The 16,229-nt window shown below is 36.3% G+C and overlaps 4 protein-coding genes across 15 annotated transcripts in view; 3 read left to right on the top strand and 1 right to left on the bottom strand.

The window, feature by feature from the left end:
- Positions 1,491–7,489, top strand: LOC104719242 (tRNA pseudouridine synthase A-like). Of its 10 annotated transcripts, none has more exons than XM_019231333.1 (12): positions 1,491–1,597; positions 1,836–1,992; positions 3,257–3,278; positions 3,633–3,740; positions 3,909–4,014; positions 4,094–4,278; positions 4,401–4,546; positions 4,744–4,835; positions 4,981–5,321; positions 5,467–5,530; positions 5,760–5,822; positions 6,044–6,367. In XM_019231333.1, the coding sequence occupies exons 4-12, from the start codon at positions 3,673–3,675 to the stop codon at positions 6,227–6,229; spliced, it is 1,251 nt and encodes a 416-aa protein (XP_019086878.1). In that variant the 5' UTR covers positions 1,491–1,597; positions 1,836–1,992; positions 3,257–3,278; positions 3,633–3,672; the 3' UTR covers positions 6,230–6,367. The 10 variants fall into 10 exon arrangements, 8 of the variants coding, with proteins under 8 accessions (XP_019086878.1, XP_019086879.1, XP_019086877.1 ...); XM_019231334.1 differs by lacking the exon at positions 1,491–1,597 and adding an exon at positions 1,619–1,635; XM_019231332.1 differs by lacking the exon at positions 1,491–1,597 and adding an exon at positions 1,678–1,759.
- Positions 6,607–7,422, top strand: LOC104719243 (pollen receptor-like kinase 1). Its single transcript, XM_010437119.2, has 2 exons — positions 6,607–6,799; positions 6,860–7,422. Exons 1-2 carry the CDS (start codon positions 6,607–6,609, stop codon positions 7,420–7,422), a joined length of 756 nt encoding a protein of 251 aa, XP_010435421.1.
- LOC104719241 (putative clathrin assembly protein At5g35200) lies at positions 8,810–12,922 on the top strand. Of its 3 annotated transcripts, none has more exons than XM_010437107.2 (16): positions 8,810–9,124; positions 9,391–9,510; positions 9,608–9,677; positions 9,792–9,889; positions 10,144–10,285; positions 10,375–10,475; positions 10,566–10,649; positions 10,803–10,853; positions 10,944–11,009; positions 11,093–11,158; positions 11,251–11,331; positions 11,412–11,489; positions 11,653–11,799; positions 11,887–11,965; positions 12,075–12,187; positions 12,282–12,922. In XM_010437107.2, exons 2-16 carry the CDS (start codon positions 9,406–9,408, stop codon positions 12,645–12,647), a joined length of 1,647 nt encoding a protein of 548 aa, XP_010435409.1. In that variant the 5' UTR covers positions 8,810–9,124; positions 9,391–9,405; the 3' UTR covers positions 12,648–12,922. The 3 variants fall into 3 exon arrangements, with proteins under 3 accessions (XP_010435409.1, XP_010435408.1, XP_010435407.1); XM_010437106.2 differs by having other exon boundaries at positions 9,375–9,510; XM_010437105.2 differs by lacking the exon at positions 8,810–9,124 and adding an exon at positions 9,221–9,249 and having other exon boundaries at positions 9,375–9,510.
- Positions 15,033–16,229, bottom strand: part of LOC109126937 (extensin-2-like) — a 2,410-nt gene continuing 1,213 nt past the window's right edge. Inside the window, exon 2 of the mRNA XM_019230900.1 lies at positions 15,033–15,339. Within this exon, the coding sequence (XP_019086445.1) occupies positions 15,235–15,339 (105 nt within the window). The 3' untranslated portion in view covers positions 15,033–15,234. The remainder of the gene's footprint in view (positions 15,340–16,229) is intronic.

Here is a 16,229-nt window from a genome sequence, read left to right as displayed (position 1 = left end):
GTGGAATTGCACTTGAAATCGGCGGCGGTGGTGGTTCATCTCGACGGAACTGGAGAGAGAACAAGAGCTAAGAAGAAGAAAAAGTTCAAAAGATACAATAAAGGAAATAGAAAGAGAAAGAGAAACTTAAAGGAAAGTTGGGTTTGGATTTTAATATAATAATATTATTTTCAGGATTGTGGCGCACGTGGTCATAAAAGACGGCGCACGTGAGATTTCTACTAGGATTTGTGTATATAATTATCCCCTAGTTATTCAGTTGGACGTATGTACTCATAGTTGTACTTTTCAGGATTTTGTAAATTTTGTAGTTGGACGTTGGGTTAAATAAATGCGATGTAGTTGGACAGTTGATTTTCTAATATTATTTACTATGTTAGAGGTTTTAATCATTTAGTAATCATGAAATCATAGTTTTCACCAGTTCCATACATTGATGGGCATAATTTAGAGTAACTATACACTATGTTATTAGAAGTGTTTTATGTATATATATATATATATATATATATATTTTTTTCCTGATTAAATCCAATATAGTAAATCCAATAAAGATTTATTTGCAATTTTATAAATTACCATGTTTTATAATTAAACATATATAATTTAATAAATACTTTAAATTATATATAATTCATTGTAAATTTTGACATAGTTATACCTAATTATACATAGTTATACCTGCTGGTTCCACTCCACTAGCACTATTTTCAGCATCATTTACACCCAACCCAACAGAGTTCACACCCATTGAACTTCTTCCCTCCATCCTTGATATTTGTTCCACCATCTGAGGAACTTCCAAATCCTTTACTAACTCCACATTCAAAACGGTTCTAAATCCATCATCATCCACTGATACTAGAAACACTGAAACATCTTCGTCATCTACAATATATGTCTCTCTCCGAGTTTACATAACTTATAACTCAGTTTCAGCTTGCTTGAGGTTTCATCGATTGAAATCTTCTTGCATACAATTTTAACTAACGCCGAGTAAGTTATGTTTACCGACTTCAACAATAACCCGCAGGATTGTTTGAAATCCACTCATGCTCCTCTGAGTAGTGCCCTCCATAGTCAAATTGTATGATGCTTTTCATCGCCTCCTGTAATTACAATTACAATCGTGTTACTAAAAAAACACTTACAAAATACCAACCATAGTTATACCAATTATATCATTTGTACCACTATGTCTTAGTTACACCATTTGTACCAGTTATCCTTTTTCCTACAATTTCTGGGTTTTCAAAATCGGATTTCACCATTTCTCTGATTCAACACAATTTAACAGCCCTAATTTCATAATGCAACTAATTTTTGTTATTACCAATCGACTGTGTGCTACCCAAACACTAAAATTTGCAAAAAAAATCTATAAATCAAAAATACAATATTCGATTCACTTTTATTACCAGACCGGAGCTGAATTGGACGGAAATGGAAAAGCTTTAAGTGGAGACAAAACAAAATGAGAACCAGAATGTATGAAACAAAAAAAGCCTAGTGCTCGATATTCTCTTTCACCTCTCGTCAGATTGTTTTTCTACGCAAAACAAAGTAAAAAAGAAGCAATTCCGAAGAAGCTGATACGGTAATAATGGAGGGAATTAAATTTTTTCAAGAACCGAGGTTTTTATTGTTTTTTAATTTCATTTTTTTTCTAATTCAAATTAGTAAGCATAGAGTGGTATTTGGGCACAGCACATTAAATTGGGATGTGAGAAAATTTTTTCCCTTTTGAAGGGCAAATTAGGTTGGCGTCCCTTGGAGCTTCGTCTCTTTTCTTCATCATCTTCTCACTGATTCTTCCTTTCTTTCTTTGTTTGCAGGATTTAATCAAGAACTCAAACCTGAACACTCCTTCTTGAGTTCTTTGCATTAAATCCCCAAATTCAATTTAGGGATTTCAATCCCATAGCTTTTTTCTTCTTCGCCGGCAACAACATCGGCTTCACCACCTTCTCCGACAAGCACCTTTCACTGCTGGTAATTCTTTTGAGACATCATCCTTGTCTCCTTCTTGGTCTTATTATTATGTCCAACTTCTTCTTCAATCGGAGTATTTTTATTTTGCCGATGCATCTCTATCTGTTTTTTTTTTTTTTTTTTTTTTTTTTAGTTTTATNTAGGGTTTGTACTGGATCAAACCCAATTGCTGGTAACAAAACCATTTAAAAAAAAAAATCAAAATCAGTGATTTGTGGGTTTGTGTCCTTTTGTCTTAAGAAATGGTGGGTCTGTAAGCTGTTGTTAAATTTGTTGTTGTTGTTATTGTTCCATAAGCTTCTCTGCTTTTTTTTTGTTTGTGAGAAATCTGAGTTTTGTTTGACGCTATTGCTCTGTTAGACTATGTGTGACGTTTGCTTTGTTTTTATATGTGACGTTTGCTTTCTTTTTATATGTGATGAAACCTGAATCTCAGAATGCTTTTGTATAATTGATTAAGATTGGTTTTGTTTATCGATCGTTGAATGGTTCTTTGATTGATTAAGATTGGTTTGCCGAGATACTCATGTACATTGAAATTCTTTGTCTTGATACTGATGATATCGTTTGGATTTGAGTTTGGATATGTGGATTTGTGTCTCTTTGTGTTTGGATTTGTGGGTTTGTGTTTGGATTTGTGTCCTTTTGTGTTTGGATTTGTGGGTTTGTATCCCTTTGTCTTAAGAAATAGTGGGATTGATGTTCAATGTCAGGTGAACTTTTCTGAATCATTTTTTTTCCTTGGAACATGATTTTGCTTGAGATTTTTGTAGGAAATTGTTAATTACTTTATTAAGTGTGATCTTTGTAAGAACAGAAGTAGGATTAAGATATGAGTAAAACCAATCTTATCTTTGTAGGATACTAGTTCGTGGCTTATCAAAGTTATTCGTTTGCCTCATTTGAAGTAGTGACATAAGTTTTTTCTGATAATCTAGATAGGAGAATATGTAAACGTTAATTCTTGAATCCTTAGAAGATGTGATTCTGTCATGGTTTCCTGACTCTGTTTCTGTTTCTTTAGTGCCTTAGTGTCATTAGTGAACTTAGAAGGTTGATGATTCTTGTTAGTTTGGCTAGTTTTTTTTGGCGAAGGAGGAGCTATTGCATTACATGTCTTTTTGATGAATACTTCTATGATGTGAGGTCTCGTTTTTGATTGTTTATATAAGCCGTTTATGTGAAAGAATGTCAAAAGTGTTGTGACCTTAGATGATCAAAATAATTCACGCTTTTTTTTCTTTTCTTAATATGGTTTCTGCAGATTGTTGCTTCTCGTGTTTATGGTAAGTGTTCATCACTCTGAATTTTATTAATAAACTCTTGATTGTGGCTCTGTTGAATATAGAACCAGAAATAGAGTTTTTAACGAATCTGATCATAATCTTGAGTTTTTTGGCTCGGTGCTAGTCAGTAATAATGCTTCTTTCATCATCGCAATTTCTCTCATATTTAGGCAAAGATTTTGGTTATCTTTTTTATTATCTGCCGTTCATAATGATTTTTACATCTGTATTTTACATCTATATTTTGTCTTTAATCATCAGTATTTTGTCTTTAATTACTTCAGGTTCATAATGATTTTTACAGTAAAAGTAAAATAATATTGAGTTTATATGAACGTATATGGGTCTAAATAGGTTTATCAAAGGTTTCAACTGCTTAGGTCAATCTCAGACGATGGCGAGCAGAGTTTACGTTCATTACCACCACGCCGATGCCTGCAGCAAAGCTCGCTGGAACGCCAGGTTCAGATTCTTAGCAATTTATAGTTAAAAATTGGATCGTTTCCGATTTGGGGGCTTTTAGTTAAGGAAGATACTGATCCTGAACCTTACCAATTGTTGAAGAGAACACATTTAGAGCTCATAACATCAAATGTTTTGGATACTAACTTGCTTTATTTTGTTCGGCAGAGAGACCTTTAGGTTTATGTATGATAGGCCTTGGCAACACGTTCTTGATTTCTATTCAAATGCAGTGGAAGGGAAACTTTCAGTCCTTGATTTGTTTCAGCCTAAGGTTAGTTTATCTTTTATCACCAACTTGTGTCAAGATGGCTTGTATCGTCCTCCTGATTGAAATAGTGTTCAAAATTTAGAAATATTTGGTCCATGATGATGGGATAACTGAAGGGATGCCTCTTGAAACCGAATTGGAGACTTCTACTAGGAAAGACGGGAGATCCGGGAGGTGGGAAAGAGTCAATTTCAAGATCGTTCTTTCGTACAGTGGGACTAGTTTTGATGGATGGCAGAAACAGCCTGACTTACACACTGTTCAGGGGTAGGTTACTTTCATCCTTTCTTGGGCACATTGCATTGGAAAAAGGGTAACAAAAGCACCAAACATGTACTTGCTCATTTTCCCTGAAAAATGATTGTTCTAGCGTTTTGTGGTTTCTTAAGTGTGGTAGAGAAGTCTCTCGGGGGATTTGTTGATGAAAAGAAAGCCCAACTGCTCAAGAAAAAATGTAAACCATTAGAAGGTCGTGTACTTGTTGCTGGAAGAACTGACAAAGGAGTGTCTGCTCTTAATCAAGTTTGTTCTTTTTGTACGTGAAAATTCTGATTCCTACGAAACTAGTTAATGGCTTTTCTTTTGTTCTCCATGAGTACTCCAATTTTTGGCTCCTGAGGGTTGGCTCTTATTCAAATTAGCAGTAAATCATTATGAGATTATACTACTTGTTTAAATGACATGGCCATACTGGCTAGTCAACGTGATTAATTTTAAGTTTTTTTCTCTTAGATACCTGGAGAAAAGACATTGAACCCACTGAAATTGAAGATGCTATCAATAAAGATTCTTCTGGCAAACTTAGGGTTGTGTCAATCTCTAAGGTATACACTATACACAAATTGAAGATGCTATTCAGGATGGGTTTTTCGTCTTCTTTTTGAGTTTTCTGCAAAATTTGATAAAAATTATTTGTAATGATACACAAATTTTCTAATCATATTTTTGGAACTATGAACTGAACTGCAGGTTTCCAGATCATTTCACCCAAATTTCTCTGCAAAATGGAGGCGTTACTTGTATATCTTTCCTTTGGGTGATACTGAGCCATTGAGCGAAGGTGGCAAGAACCATGAGAACTTTATCTTTGATGAGAACCGTGAAAAGCAAAGAAATGGACTCTTAAGTGAAGGAGTAATATTGAGCGAGGATGATGAGCTTGAAGTTGAGGAAACCAGGAAAAGTTTTCAAGTAGTAGCGAAACCAAGTGAATTCAGTGTAAGCAAGGTTGATCAACTTTTACAGCAGCTTCAAGGAAAAGTATTATCGTACAAGATGTTTGCGCGTGATACGAAGGCTGCAAGAAACGAGTAAGAGCTCACACTTTACCATCGCAACAGTTCTAGACCACTTTCTTACCAGCATGATAATTTACCTTTCTAATCAGCATGATGTACATTGCCATAAATTTGAAGTGTAAATGGTTTCTTATATGGGTTTTCTTTGACGTTTCAGAGGTCCACCTACAGAATGTTTCATGTACCATGCACGGGCAGCTGAGATTAGATTGTCCTGTTCTGTATGTGTTTGATTATGTTCTCACATTATATGTCATTTCTGTACTTTAGAATCAGTCATTCTAATGCCACTTGTTGAGTTAAGGTGCTACACGCTATAGTTTCTACTTAAGATATGCTCTTAGCTCTTCATTTTTGTGGCATGGGTTTTTGGTGCATCAATATTCAACATTATGGAGATTAGCTCCCCATGGAAAACTAAAATTGACTTCTTTTGATGAATTGTACCAGGATTATGTAGAAGGAAGAAGGGTTATGTGTGTTGAGCTTGTCGCTAACCGATTTCTCCGCAAGGTGTTTACTTTAAGCCTAATATTAGCTTCAATTACTCTTTCGTTGCAAGTTTTGGTTCTTTATAAAAAAGATTGCCTTTAACTTTTGAAAAATAAAGAATCACACTGTACACAAGAGAAATGGTACAATAGCATCCCTGATGAGGATCTCATCCCTAAAGAGTCCTAATTTTTTCAGATTTTCTCCTTCACTTAAATCTTAATTGTTTTTGTAACTTTCAGATGGTAAGAGTTCTTGTGGCAACATCAATCCGAGAAGCAGCTGCTGGTGCAGATAATGATGCATTGTTAAAACTGCTAGAAGCTTCATGCAGACGAGCCACAGCTCCTCCAGCTCCATCTGAAGGTCTCTGTTTATTTGACGTTGGTTACACTGATTTTGACCCTCAAATTTCTCTCATTTCCTGAGAATAGCATGTAACATTTACTCACATATTGAATGGAATCTGCATGGTTTAGATTAAATTTCCGCTTGTCGTTTTATTTAAGTGATCCAGTTTTAAAAATATTTTAGCATTTTTATACAAATTAGAAAATTACATGTCATTTACAAGTGTCACTAATTTTGTATTAATATTACTAAATATCTATTTTAGACTAATAAGTTATTATAACAATCTTAATAATCTTAATTATGAATAATGCCATAACTATTGGATGAGTTTGGTGGGTGTAGTGTAACATATGAACTACTTTACACTATTTGAGTTTTGATTGGTTCGGCTGAGATACATGGGAGTGGATGTTTTGAAGCATCATATAAAGCAGTGCTATCAAGCGGACAAATGATGGTCGTGAAGAGGTTCAAGCAGATGAACAACAGTGTAGGGAGAGATGAGTTTCAAGAGCACACGAAAAGATTAGGGAGGTTAAGGCACCATAATCTGCTTCCCATTGTGGCTTATTACTATAGGAAGGAGGAGAAGTTATTGGTATGTGATTTTGCTGAGAGAGGAAGCTTGGCTGTTAATCTTCACAGTAAGTTTTACACTTCAAGTCTCTATGATTTATTGTTGCTTAAGAGTCAAATCTTTGTAGGTAATCAGTCGTTAGGAAATCCAAGTTTGGACTGGCCAACAAGATTGAAGATCGTGAAAGGAGTTGCAAGGGGGCTGTTATATCTCCACCATGATCTACCTAGCCTAATGGCTCCACATGGTCATCTCAAATCCTCCAATGTTCTCCTCACCAAAGCCTTTGAACCACTTCTCACAGACTATGGCTTAATTCCGTTGATCAACCAAGAGAAGACACAAGTGCACATGGCAGCCTATAGATCCCCTGAGTATTTGCAACACCAACGTATCACCAAGAAAACTGATGTATGGCAGCTTGGCATACTCATCTTGGAGATCCTAAGCGGAAAATTCCCAGCCAATTTCTCGCAAGGTAGTGAAGAGGATTTAGCGAGTTGGGTGAACTTGGGTTTCCATGGGGAATGGGCACCAAATTTATTTGATAAGGAGATGGGCAAGACAAGCCATTGTGAAGGACATATTCTCAAACTCTTGAGGATCAGATTGAGCTGTTGTGAACCAGACGTGGAGACAAGGTTGGACATAATAGAGGCTGTGGAGAAGATTGAGGAGTTGAGGGAGTAGGAAGGGCATGATGACGACTTCTATTCAACGTATGTGAGTGAAACTGATGGGAGGTCATCTAAAGGAGTATCAAGCGATAGCATCAACTTGACATCAGAAGAGACAAAAGTTTGCTCTTGTTCTGTATAAAAACAATGAGAGTTGATGGATGTGTGGACATTTACCTGTCGAACTGAAGTAGATGAACGCTTGATCTCTTTTATATCATAAATGTATCTGCAACAAACATGACACACAAATGCGTGAATCTCATTGATTATTACACGTCTCTTCCATCTCTCCATCTCTTTGTAGATAATGACATGATTACTTCACACATTCATCATATATGGCATGTACATAGATCTTGCAATACACCCCATTAACTAAAAACCATTGTCAAGGCTACATCCTTGCCCATTAATTATGAGACATTAATATAATAAAGTCTTGCTTGCTCTAATACATTGTATGTATATAGCATTAATTTAGAATAGTGACAATTGTATAAATATAAGTGTACCATGTTGTTAAATGAACAATTATGAGGGATGAACCTCTCTCATTCCCCCCTCTCTTAATCAACCAATAAAAATTACCATATAAATTTATTAAACAAACTAAAACAATTAATATTCTATAAATAAAACAATCAAAATAAATCAACATAATTTAACAAGATAAAAAATATTAAATCAGAATTTTTAAATCATTAACCCTAACATTATATATTGTTTTTTCAATTATAAATTCTAAACCCTAACCATTATTTTAAAAACTCAAATCGACATATAAATTATTTTAATTGAAAAATCTAAATCCTAACTACTCTTTTATAAACACAAACTGCAGTATAGTTTCATTTTGTAAAATTTAAGCCCCAATCATCATTTGTAAAATCTGAATCCTAACCCTTCTTTTATAAATTCAATTCGACATATAATTTCCTCAATTAAAAATCTATACATTATGTTTTCTTAATTTATTTTATTTTTCTGTTTTAAAATTTGATTTATTTTTTAAGTATAATATGATATTGCATATTGTTATATTTTAATTGGATAATTAAGAGGAGATAAACTAGAAGGGTTCATGAAAAGTGAATCAAAGAATAATTTTAAAGTTTGTTACTACAATACACCCACATAAGTGATCCAGTATTTAATTGGACTGGTCTAATAAATACTAATAGTCTATTTAGTAACATGTTACACAAATGATAAAATAATACTGTGAACTCACAAATGTCAATAATTTATCTTGACAGTTCTAACATTTATTTGGCTAATAGCAGCATAGCAACGTGGAATAATTGCCAAGATTTGACCAGTTTTCAAACTTTTAAGAATATAAGTATAAACAAAGCAAAGCAAATGATAGATAAAACTTTCTTTTTATAAAGAAGAGAATAAATATTTTTCGTCGGCGGCCAAACCAAACCAAATCACGTTAGCTCTTAGCTCATTTTCGCTAAGACTTTGTTTCTTTTTTCGTCCAACGTACAGCCAAGAGGAGACTCTGACTTTGTACCTCTCTCTCTCTCTCTCTCTCTCATCTTCTTCATCTCTCTTCTTCGATTCGATCCATCTTCTTTTTTTTTAATATTCTCATGCCGTCTTCGTCTTTCCTTTCTCCAACCCCTTTTAATTAAGAAAGACACCGCGTTGATATATTCTTTCTTCCTGAGATTTTTCCTTCTTGGTTTCAAGAAACCTTGGATCAGGTATGGATCTCGATTCGTTCTGGTTTCAATGTTTCTGTGAGACTATCTTTTTTTGTTGTAAGATCTTTCTGTTAGTAGGGCTTATGGGAATTATTGGGTTACAGAGCAAAGATGTTTCCTTTATGGTAGATTTGATGTCTCTGTTCTAAGATGACATGAGGGTTTTGTGATTTAAGACAAAAGTTCTCATCTTTTATCTTTTTTTTTTTCTGCGAAATTCAAAGATGACGTCTAACGTTAAAGGTTTCAGGGTTTCGGTTGTTGAGGAGGGAGAAACGAAAATGTCGTCAGGTGGTGGAGGATCACAGAGCAGTTTAAGGAGGTATCTTGGAGCTATTAAAGATACCACCACAGTTTCTTTAGCTAAGGTCAATAGCGATTACAAGGTAACTCTCTTCCTCTGTTAAAAAAAATCTTGTTTTTTTTCTTCTTATTATGCTTCTGCTTTAGCTAACAAAGGTGGTGTGTGATGGGTTTTTGCAGGAATTGGATATTGCTATTGTCAAGGCTACTAATCATGTGGAGCGTCCTTCTAAAGAAAGATACATCAGAGGTGGGTAAATCATAGATGGTTAGTGCCTTGGTTGCAAAATATTTGTTTGCGCCCACTGATTCCTTTACAGCAAAAAAGACGTATAACGAGTTGTGTGTGTGTGTCTCTATGCAGCTATTTTCATGGCTATTTCAGCAACAAGGCCTCGTGCAGATGTTGCATATTGCATCCATGCTCTTGCAAGGCGGTTATCAAGAACACATAACTGGGCGGTACGGTTTTTATTTCGTTTGTTGTTTGCTGGTGACCTTCACATATGTAAACTTATTAGGAATGTGCTAAGAACTGGAATTGCTAGAGATATAACATTAGTTAAGTATTCTTAGTTTGTAAGATTTATCTGCTACAGCTTCACTGTCTGTTTTTGTGAAGTCGCAATGAACTTTTTTGATTATCTATTGTTGTAAATACGGTCGTGGTTTTATGTTTAGTACTTGCTGCTTGCTGATTCTTCTTAAATTTACAGGTTGCACTGAAAACTCTTATTGTTATTCACCGTGCCTTGAGGGAAGTGGACCAGACCTTTCATGAAGAAGTTATTAATTATAGCAGAAGCAGGAGTCATATGCTTAATATGTCTCATTTCAAAGATGATTCCGGTCCAAATGGTAGTAAACTGCTTTTATTTTCGTTGACTCCCTTTTTTTATACAGGTAGCTCTTTGGTATACTTATCTTTCTTTTACCCCTTTTTTCAGCTTGGGCTTACTCTGCTTGGGTCCGTTTCTATGCTCTATTCTTAGAGGAGCGGTTAGAGTGTTTCCGTGTTTTGAAGTACGATGTTGAGATTGACCCTCCAGTAAGTTTTGGTTTTCAACTCTTTCCTCTTATGAGCTCTCAGAGAGTTTTCTTTCACTCTACAATTCTCAAGAACGTGCTATACATGCAGAGAACCAAAGATTTGGACACTCCTGACTTGCTCGAACAACTTCCAGCTCTCCAAGAACTTCTTTTCCGTGTTCTTGATTGTCAGGTGATAAATCCGATTCAGGGTTTACGACGTCAGTTTTGTTTAGTGTTTGATTTTGTTAGCAATGGTCATTAGATGATATATCAAAGTAAATTTCTATTATCTTGTATCTCTTTCACTCTCGTTCAACGACATGACATTGGTGCATCTTTGCAGCCTGAAGGGGCAGCAGTTCAAAATCACATTATCCAGTTGGCACTCTCAATGGTATGCTATACAGTTAACTGGCATTAACTGTTCCTCGATTAAATTTTGTTAACAGCATTTGTGATTGTCGGTCTACTTCTCACCAATTAGGTTATATCTGAGAGCACTAAGATATACCAAGCACTAACAGATGGAATCGACAATTTGGTTGATAAGGTACGCAAACGCGCTTCTTTTTCTGCATATATATTTTTTCTCCCTTTCCTGACTTATTCAAACACAAATTTTCCTTGTAACAGTTCTTTGAGATGCAACGAAACGATGCTCTGAAGGCTTTGGATATGTACAGGAGAGCGGTAAAACAGGTACATACAACCTCTTAACTGGTGTGTTGGTTTCTACTTTAACGTTTGTTTGGCACAAGAACCACCTTAAGTTTGGTTTCATTGGTGTTCAGGCAGGGAGGCTTTCTGAATTTTTAGAAGTTTGCAAAAGCGTTAATGTTGGACGTGGAGATAGATTTATAAAGATTGAGCAGGTTGGATTTTCATACAAATGTAAATAGTAATTCGGTTATTTGTGCGATTGTTTCCTCACCATATCTTGTTTTGCATGAAGCCTCCCACTTCTTTTCTACAAGCAATGGAAGAGTATGTGAAAGAAGCACCATTAGCAGCAGGGGTCAAGAAGGGGCAGGTATGAAGGCTGTCGTTGTTTCTTTATCTATTCGTTTGTTCTTGGCTTTGTAAATCCAAATATGCTAGGCGTTTCCTGTTCTTTTTTGCATGAACAAACTCATCACCATTTCCTTCACTGTGATTCAAGTTGCTATTAACACTTACTTTTATGTTAACGGCAGGTTGTTGAGAAACTTACTGCTCCCAAAGAGATTTTGGCCATAGAGTACGAAAAGCCCCCAAAGGTTGTTGAAGAGAAACCAGCATCACCTGAACCAGTTAAAGCAGCAGAAGCAGAGAAGCCTGTAGAGAAACAACCTGATCTTCTGGTGTGTGTCTAGTGTCTAACTATTCCCAACCTAGCGTTTCTTTTTCTTGGAACTAATGTGCTGACTCATTTGACTTTCTCCTGCTAGTCTATGGATGATCCAGCTCCAGTGGTCTCTGAACTCGAAGAGAAAAATGCTTTGGCTTTGGCTATTGTTCCTGTTAGCGGTATACAGTTTATTTCACACATGGCAGTATTAGTATATCATTTCTTAGATCCTGTTTTCCCAGTAAATAGACAAATTGAAATCAACCTGATGTTTTTTTTTTCATCCAGTTGAGCCGCCACCTTTGACAACTGATTTTACAAATGGGAATTCGAGTGGTTGGGAATTGGCGCTTGTGACTGCCCCAAGCTCCAATGAAGGTGCCGCTGCAAATAGCAAATTGGTAAAGTTGTCCCTTCCTCTATCTATGTCTCTTATATTTCAGAAAGTTTGGGTTTATGACATTAGATTTCTTCATGTGTCATTTGACTGAAAAGGCGGGTGGACTGGACAAGCTTACACTTGACAGCCTATATGAGGATGCAATCAGAGTGACTCAACAGCAAAACAGGAGCTACAATCCATGGGAACAAAATGGAATTCATAACGGTCAAATGATGCACCAACCTTTCTTTGCATCTAATGGAGTCGGAGCACCTCTTCCTATTCAAATGGCGAACCAAAATCATCAAATATTTGGGTTTCAGCATCAGAACGCAGGAATGATGATGGGGCCTGCACAAACTTACCAGCAACAACAGCAGAATATGAACCCATTCGGCAACCCATTTGTATCCAATGGTAATCCACACCAACCGCATGGCCAGGTTCAAGGTTACAATCCATATCCGAGCTATATGTAAGGTAAGGTGTGATACGATCTGACACGAGCAAGCAGGATAAGATCCATATTCAATCCAGTCAGGTGGCAGATGTCTGTTATATATATAAATGTATACAAGTATATGTTGTGAGATGATTGTAGCTAGTGAGATTCTTTTTGTTCAGTAAATAGTACAGTACGTCTGCTTCTGTGTGCATGTATCAGTGAGAGGAAGTTACGTTTTTGAGGACACCATTTGCTTTTGAATTTTTTTATTCAAAACGTCTTGTAACAATAAATTTGTTTTCAATTTAATACACTTACAAGTCAAAGGTAGCGATGAATGGTATGATCAATCTCTCTTCTTTAGCTTGTGGTCAGAACAGATGATTATTAATATTGAACACCAACATTATCACACTAAACAACCTGATGCAAGACAGAGGAAACACCAACTTCATTGAGAAGATAAGTGACTGCAGTGGTGTAACATAACAGCTCATGAAGTATATAACAAGATAGTGAAGTAGAACAGAGCTTGTTCATAGGAAAGGCATAAGTTAAAAGGATTTAGAGAACAGAGGGATTTTCTGAATAACTTGTATTTTCCTCGTTAACTTTTGGGTTTTACGTCCTTTTATATACAAAGAGAAGGAACACTCTAGAATCCTACAAAAACAAAACTTATATTTATGTACAGCTGTATTAGGGTGAGTCATTAGAGGAGGATTCTCAAATCTGTTTGGATGGGAGAAGACGACACCCTTCTCCCTACCGGCTCTGCAACTCTGTTTTCACCGTTGAGACGTTTTCCCATTGCCAATCAAACTTTGATGTTGTTGGACTTGGATTTGATGTTGTTGGACTTGGGTTTGGGCCTCTTTGTCTTCACATAAATGATTGCAGCAGTGTCTTCACATAAGTGATTGCAGTGTCAGTAACAGCACATGAAGTATAATGTCAAATATAATAGAAATAGAATTATTTTATTGAGTTCTTTTTCATAAGATTAAGGCATACATATATATAGTGATTAGCTTTGACATATTAGTAATACTGTATAATGTAAACCTTCCTAAACACATAAGGAAATAGCTTGTACAATAAGTAATATCAAGATCTAGAATATTCTTCGGGGTGGACTTCACTTCATTAATGGACTTTACGGTCCATATTACTTGGTCCGCAAGATACACATCTTGCTTCCCTAATTCTCCCCCGCACGACAAAGGTGGGACGCAAAACGCAAACTATGCAACCACAAAGCGGAACACCTATGTCGTGGACACTTGTCAAGGACGGACAAATCATGTCAACAAACTCATCAGAATATAAACTTTAGTTTTGAGAAAGGGATGGAATTTCAGCTCGTCTTCGGTTTTGGTAAAAAGGGAATAACAACATCCCGTGGGCGCAAATCCTGCAACTCCACAAACAATTGTCCTTATCTTGGACAGTCCACAAATCGGACTAATAATAACCTAAACATAAGTGTTCCAATAAATCCCCTTAATGATTAAACTATAACCAAACCCCCCCCCCCCCCACAATGTTAAAACTATTACCAAACTAAAATATTGAAATATTTTAAAAATCATGACTAATTCCTCTGAAACCCACAAAACCTTAACTATAGCCACTCGTAAGAATCCCCCACTTAACAACTCTTGCACAAACGAAATAAAACGATAATCAGATATAGAAAGCCAAATACTTAAATCTTTGAAAAAAAACGCAGACACGTACCACTAACCTCTAAATAATATTTAAAATAAAAACACCAAACTCCCAACTTAATTTAAGAGAGAAACAGAAATTAATAATAATAATAAAAAAAAATCTAGATAACTTAACGATCAATCTCATCATCATCGTCAGCATCTTCTTCGTCCATGAGATTTTCCATGATCACGAAAAGATCACACAAGATGCGGAAGCTTTTAGTTTTGATCCGCTAGATCGATTGCTCTGATACTATGTCAAATATAATAGAAATAGATTTATTTTATTGAGTTTTCTTTGATAAGATTAAGGCATATATATATAGTGATTAGCTTTGACATATTGCTAATATTGTATAATGTAAACTTTGCTAAACACATAAGGAAATAGCTTGTATAATAAGTAATATTAAGATCTAGAATATTTTTCGGGTTGGACTTCACTTCATTAATGGACTTTACGATCCATATTACTTGGTACGTAAAATACACATCTTGCTTCGCTAATATATAAAAAGATAGTGAAGTAGAACAGAACTTGTCCATGGGAAAGGCCATGTGGAATCTGAAATTCCCAAGAACCATTAAATAGAAAAATTAAGAGATAAAAAAAAGGTGTTCATGGTATGACGATGGTTTCGACGCAATCATTTTGGTGCCCACCATGATGTGATATACGGTTGATAAGAGAATAGCGCCATCAATGTGCGAAATGAACATATTACAAATTTATAGCCAATTCAAACAAATATTTAAAAAAAAATTCATTTAAAACTAACAGAATTTTATTAGTTAAATAAAGGCATAACAAAAAAAATGGAAAGAAATTATGAGAAAATTCAAAGGGATAAAATCATCGGAAGAAATTATTGCAACCACGCTTGTTGGTTATGAAACAATTAAAAATCAATAATAAGGTGTCTTGGAGACATATGGTGGTGGTGGAGACTTGTAGGTGGCTTTTGGAGAAGGAGAATAGTATGGTGAAGGTGGTGGAGAATTGTATTCTACCTTAGGAGACTTGTAGTTCACCTTTAGCGAAGGAGAGTAATATGGTGGTGGCGGGGAGCTATAGACGTATGGCGGTGGTGGAGACTTGTAGTCTACCTTAGGAGAAGGAGAGTAATATGGTGGTGGCGGGGAGCTATAGACGTATGGCGGTGGTGGAGACTTGTAGTCTACCTTAGGAGAAGGAGAGTAATAAGGTGGTGGTGGGGAGCTGTAGACGTATGGCGGAGGTGGAGACTTGTAATCCACCTTTGGAGAAAGAGAGTAATCTGGTGGTGGTGGGAAGCTGTAGACGTCTGGAGGTGGTGGAGACTTGTAGTTCACCTTTGGAGAAGGAGAGTAATATGGTGGTGGCGGGGAGCTGTAGACGTATGGCGGTGGTGGAGACTTGTAGTTCACCTTTGGCGAAGGAGAGTAATATGGTGGTGGTGGGGAGCTGAAGACATATGGTGGTGGTGGAGACTTGTAGTCTACCTTAGGAGAAGGAGAGTAATATGGTGGTGGTGGGGAGCTGTTGACGTATGGCGGTGGTGGAGACTTGTAGTTCACCTTTGGAGAAGGAGAGTAATATGAAGGTGGTGGGGAGGTGTAGACGTATGGGGGTGGTGGAGACTTGTAGTCTACTTTAGGAGAAGGAGAGTAATATGGTGGTGGTGGGGACCTGTAGACGTATGGGGGTGGTGGAGATTTGTAGTCTACCTTCGGAGAAGAAGAGTAATATGGCGGTGGTGGGGAGCTGTAGACGTATGGTGGTGGTGAAGACTTGTAGTCTACCTTCGGAGAAGGAGAGTAATATGGTGGTGGTGGAGAGCTGTAGACGTATGGTGGTGGTGGAGACTTGTAGTCTACCTTAGGAGAAGGAGAGTAATATGATGGTGGTGGGGAGCTGTAGA

This window comes from Camelina sativa, chromosome 10 (genome assembly GCF_000633955.1).
Source record: "Camelina sativa cultivar DH55 chromosome 10, Cs, whole genome shotgun sequence".
NCBI lineage: Eukaryota > Viridiplantae > Streptophyta > Magnoliopsida > Brassicales > Brassicaceae > Camelina > Camelina sativa.
The sequence above is the reverse complement of the archived record's forward strand: the minus strand, read 5'-3'. Positions and strand labels throughout refer to the sequence as shown.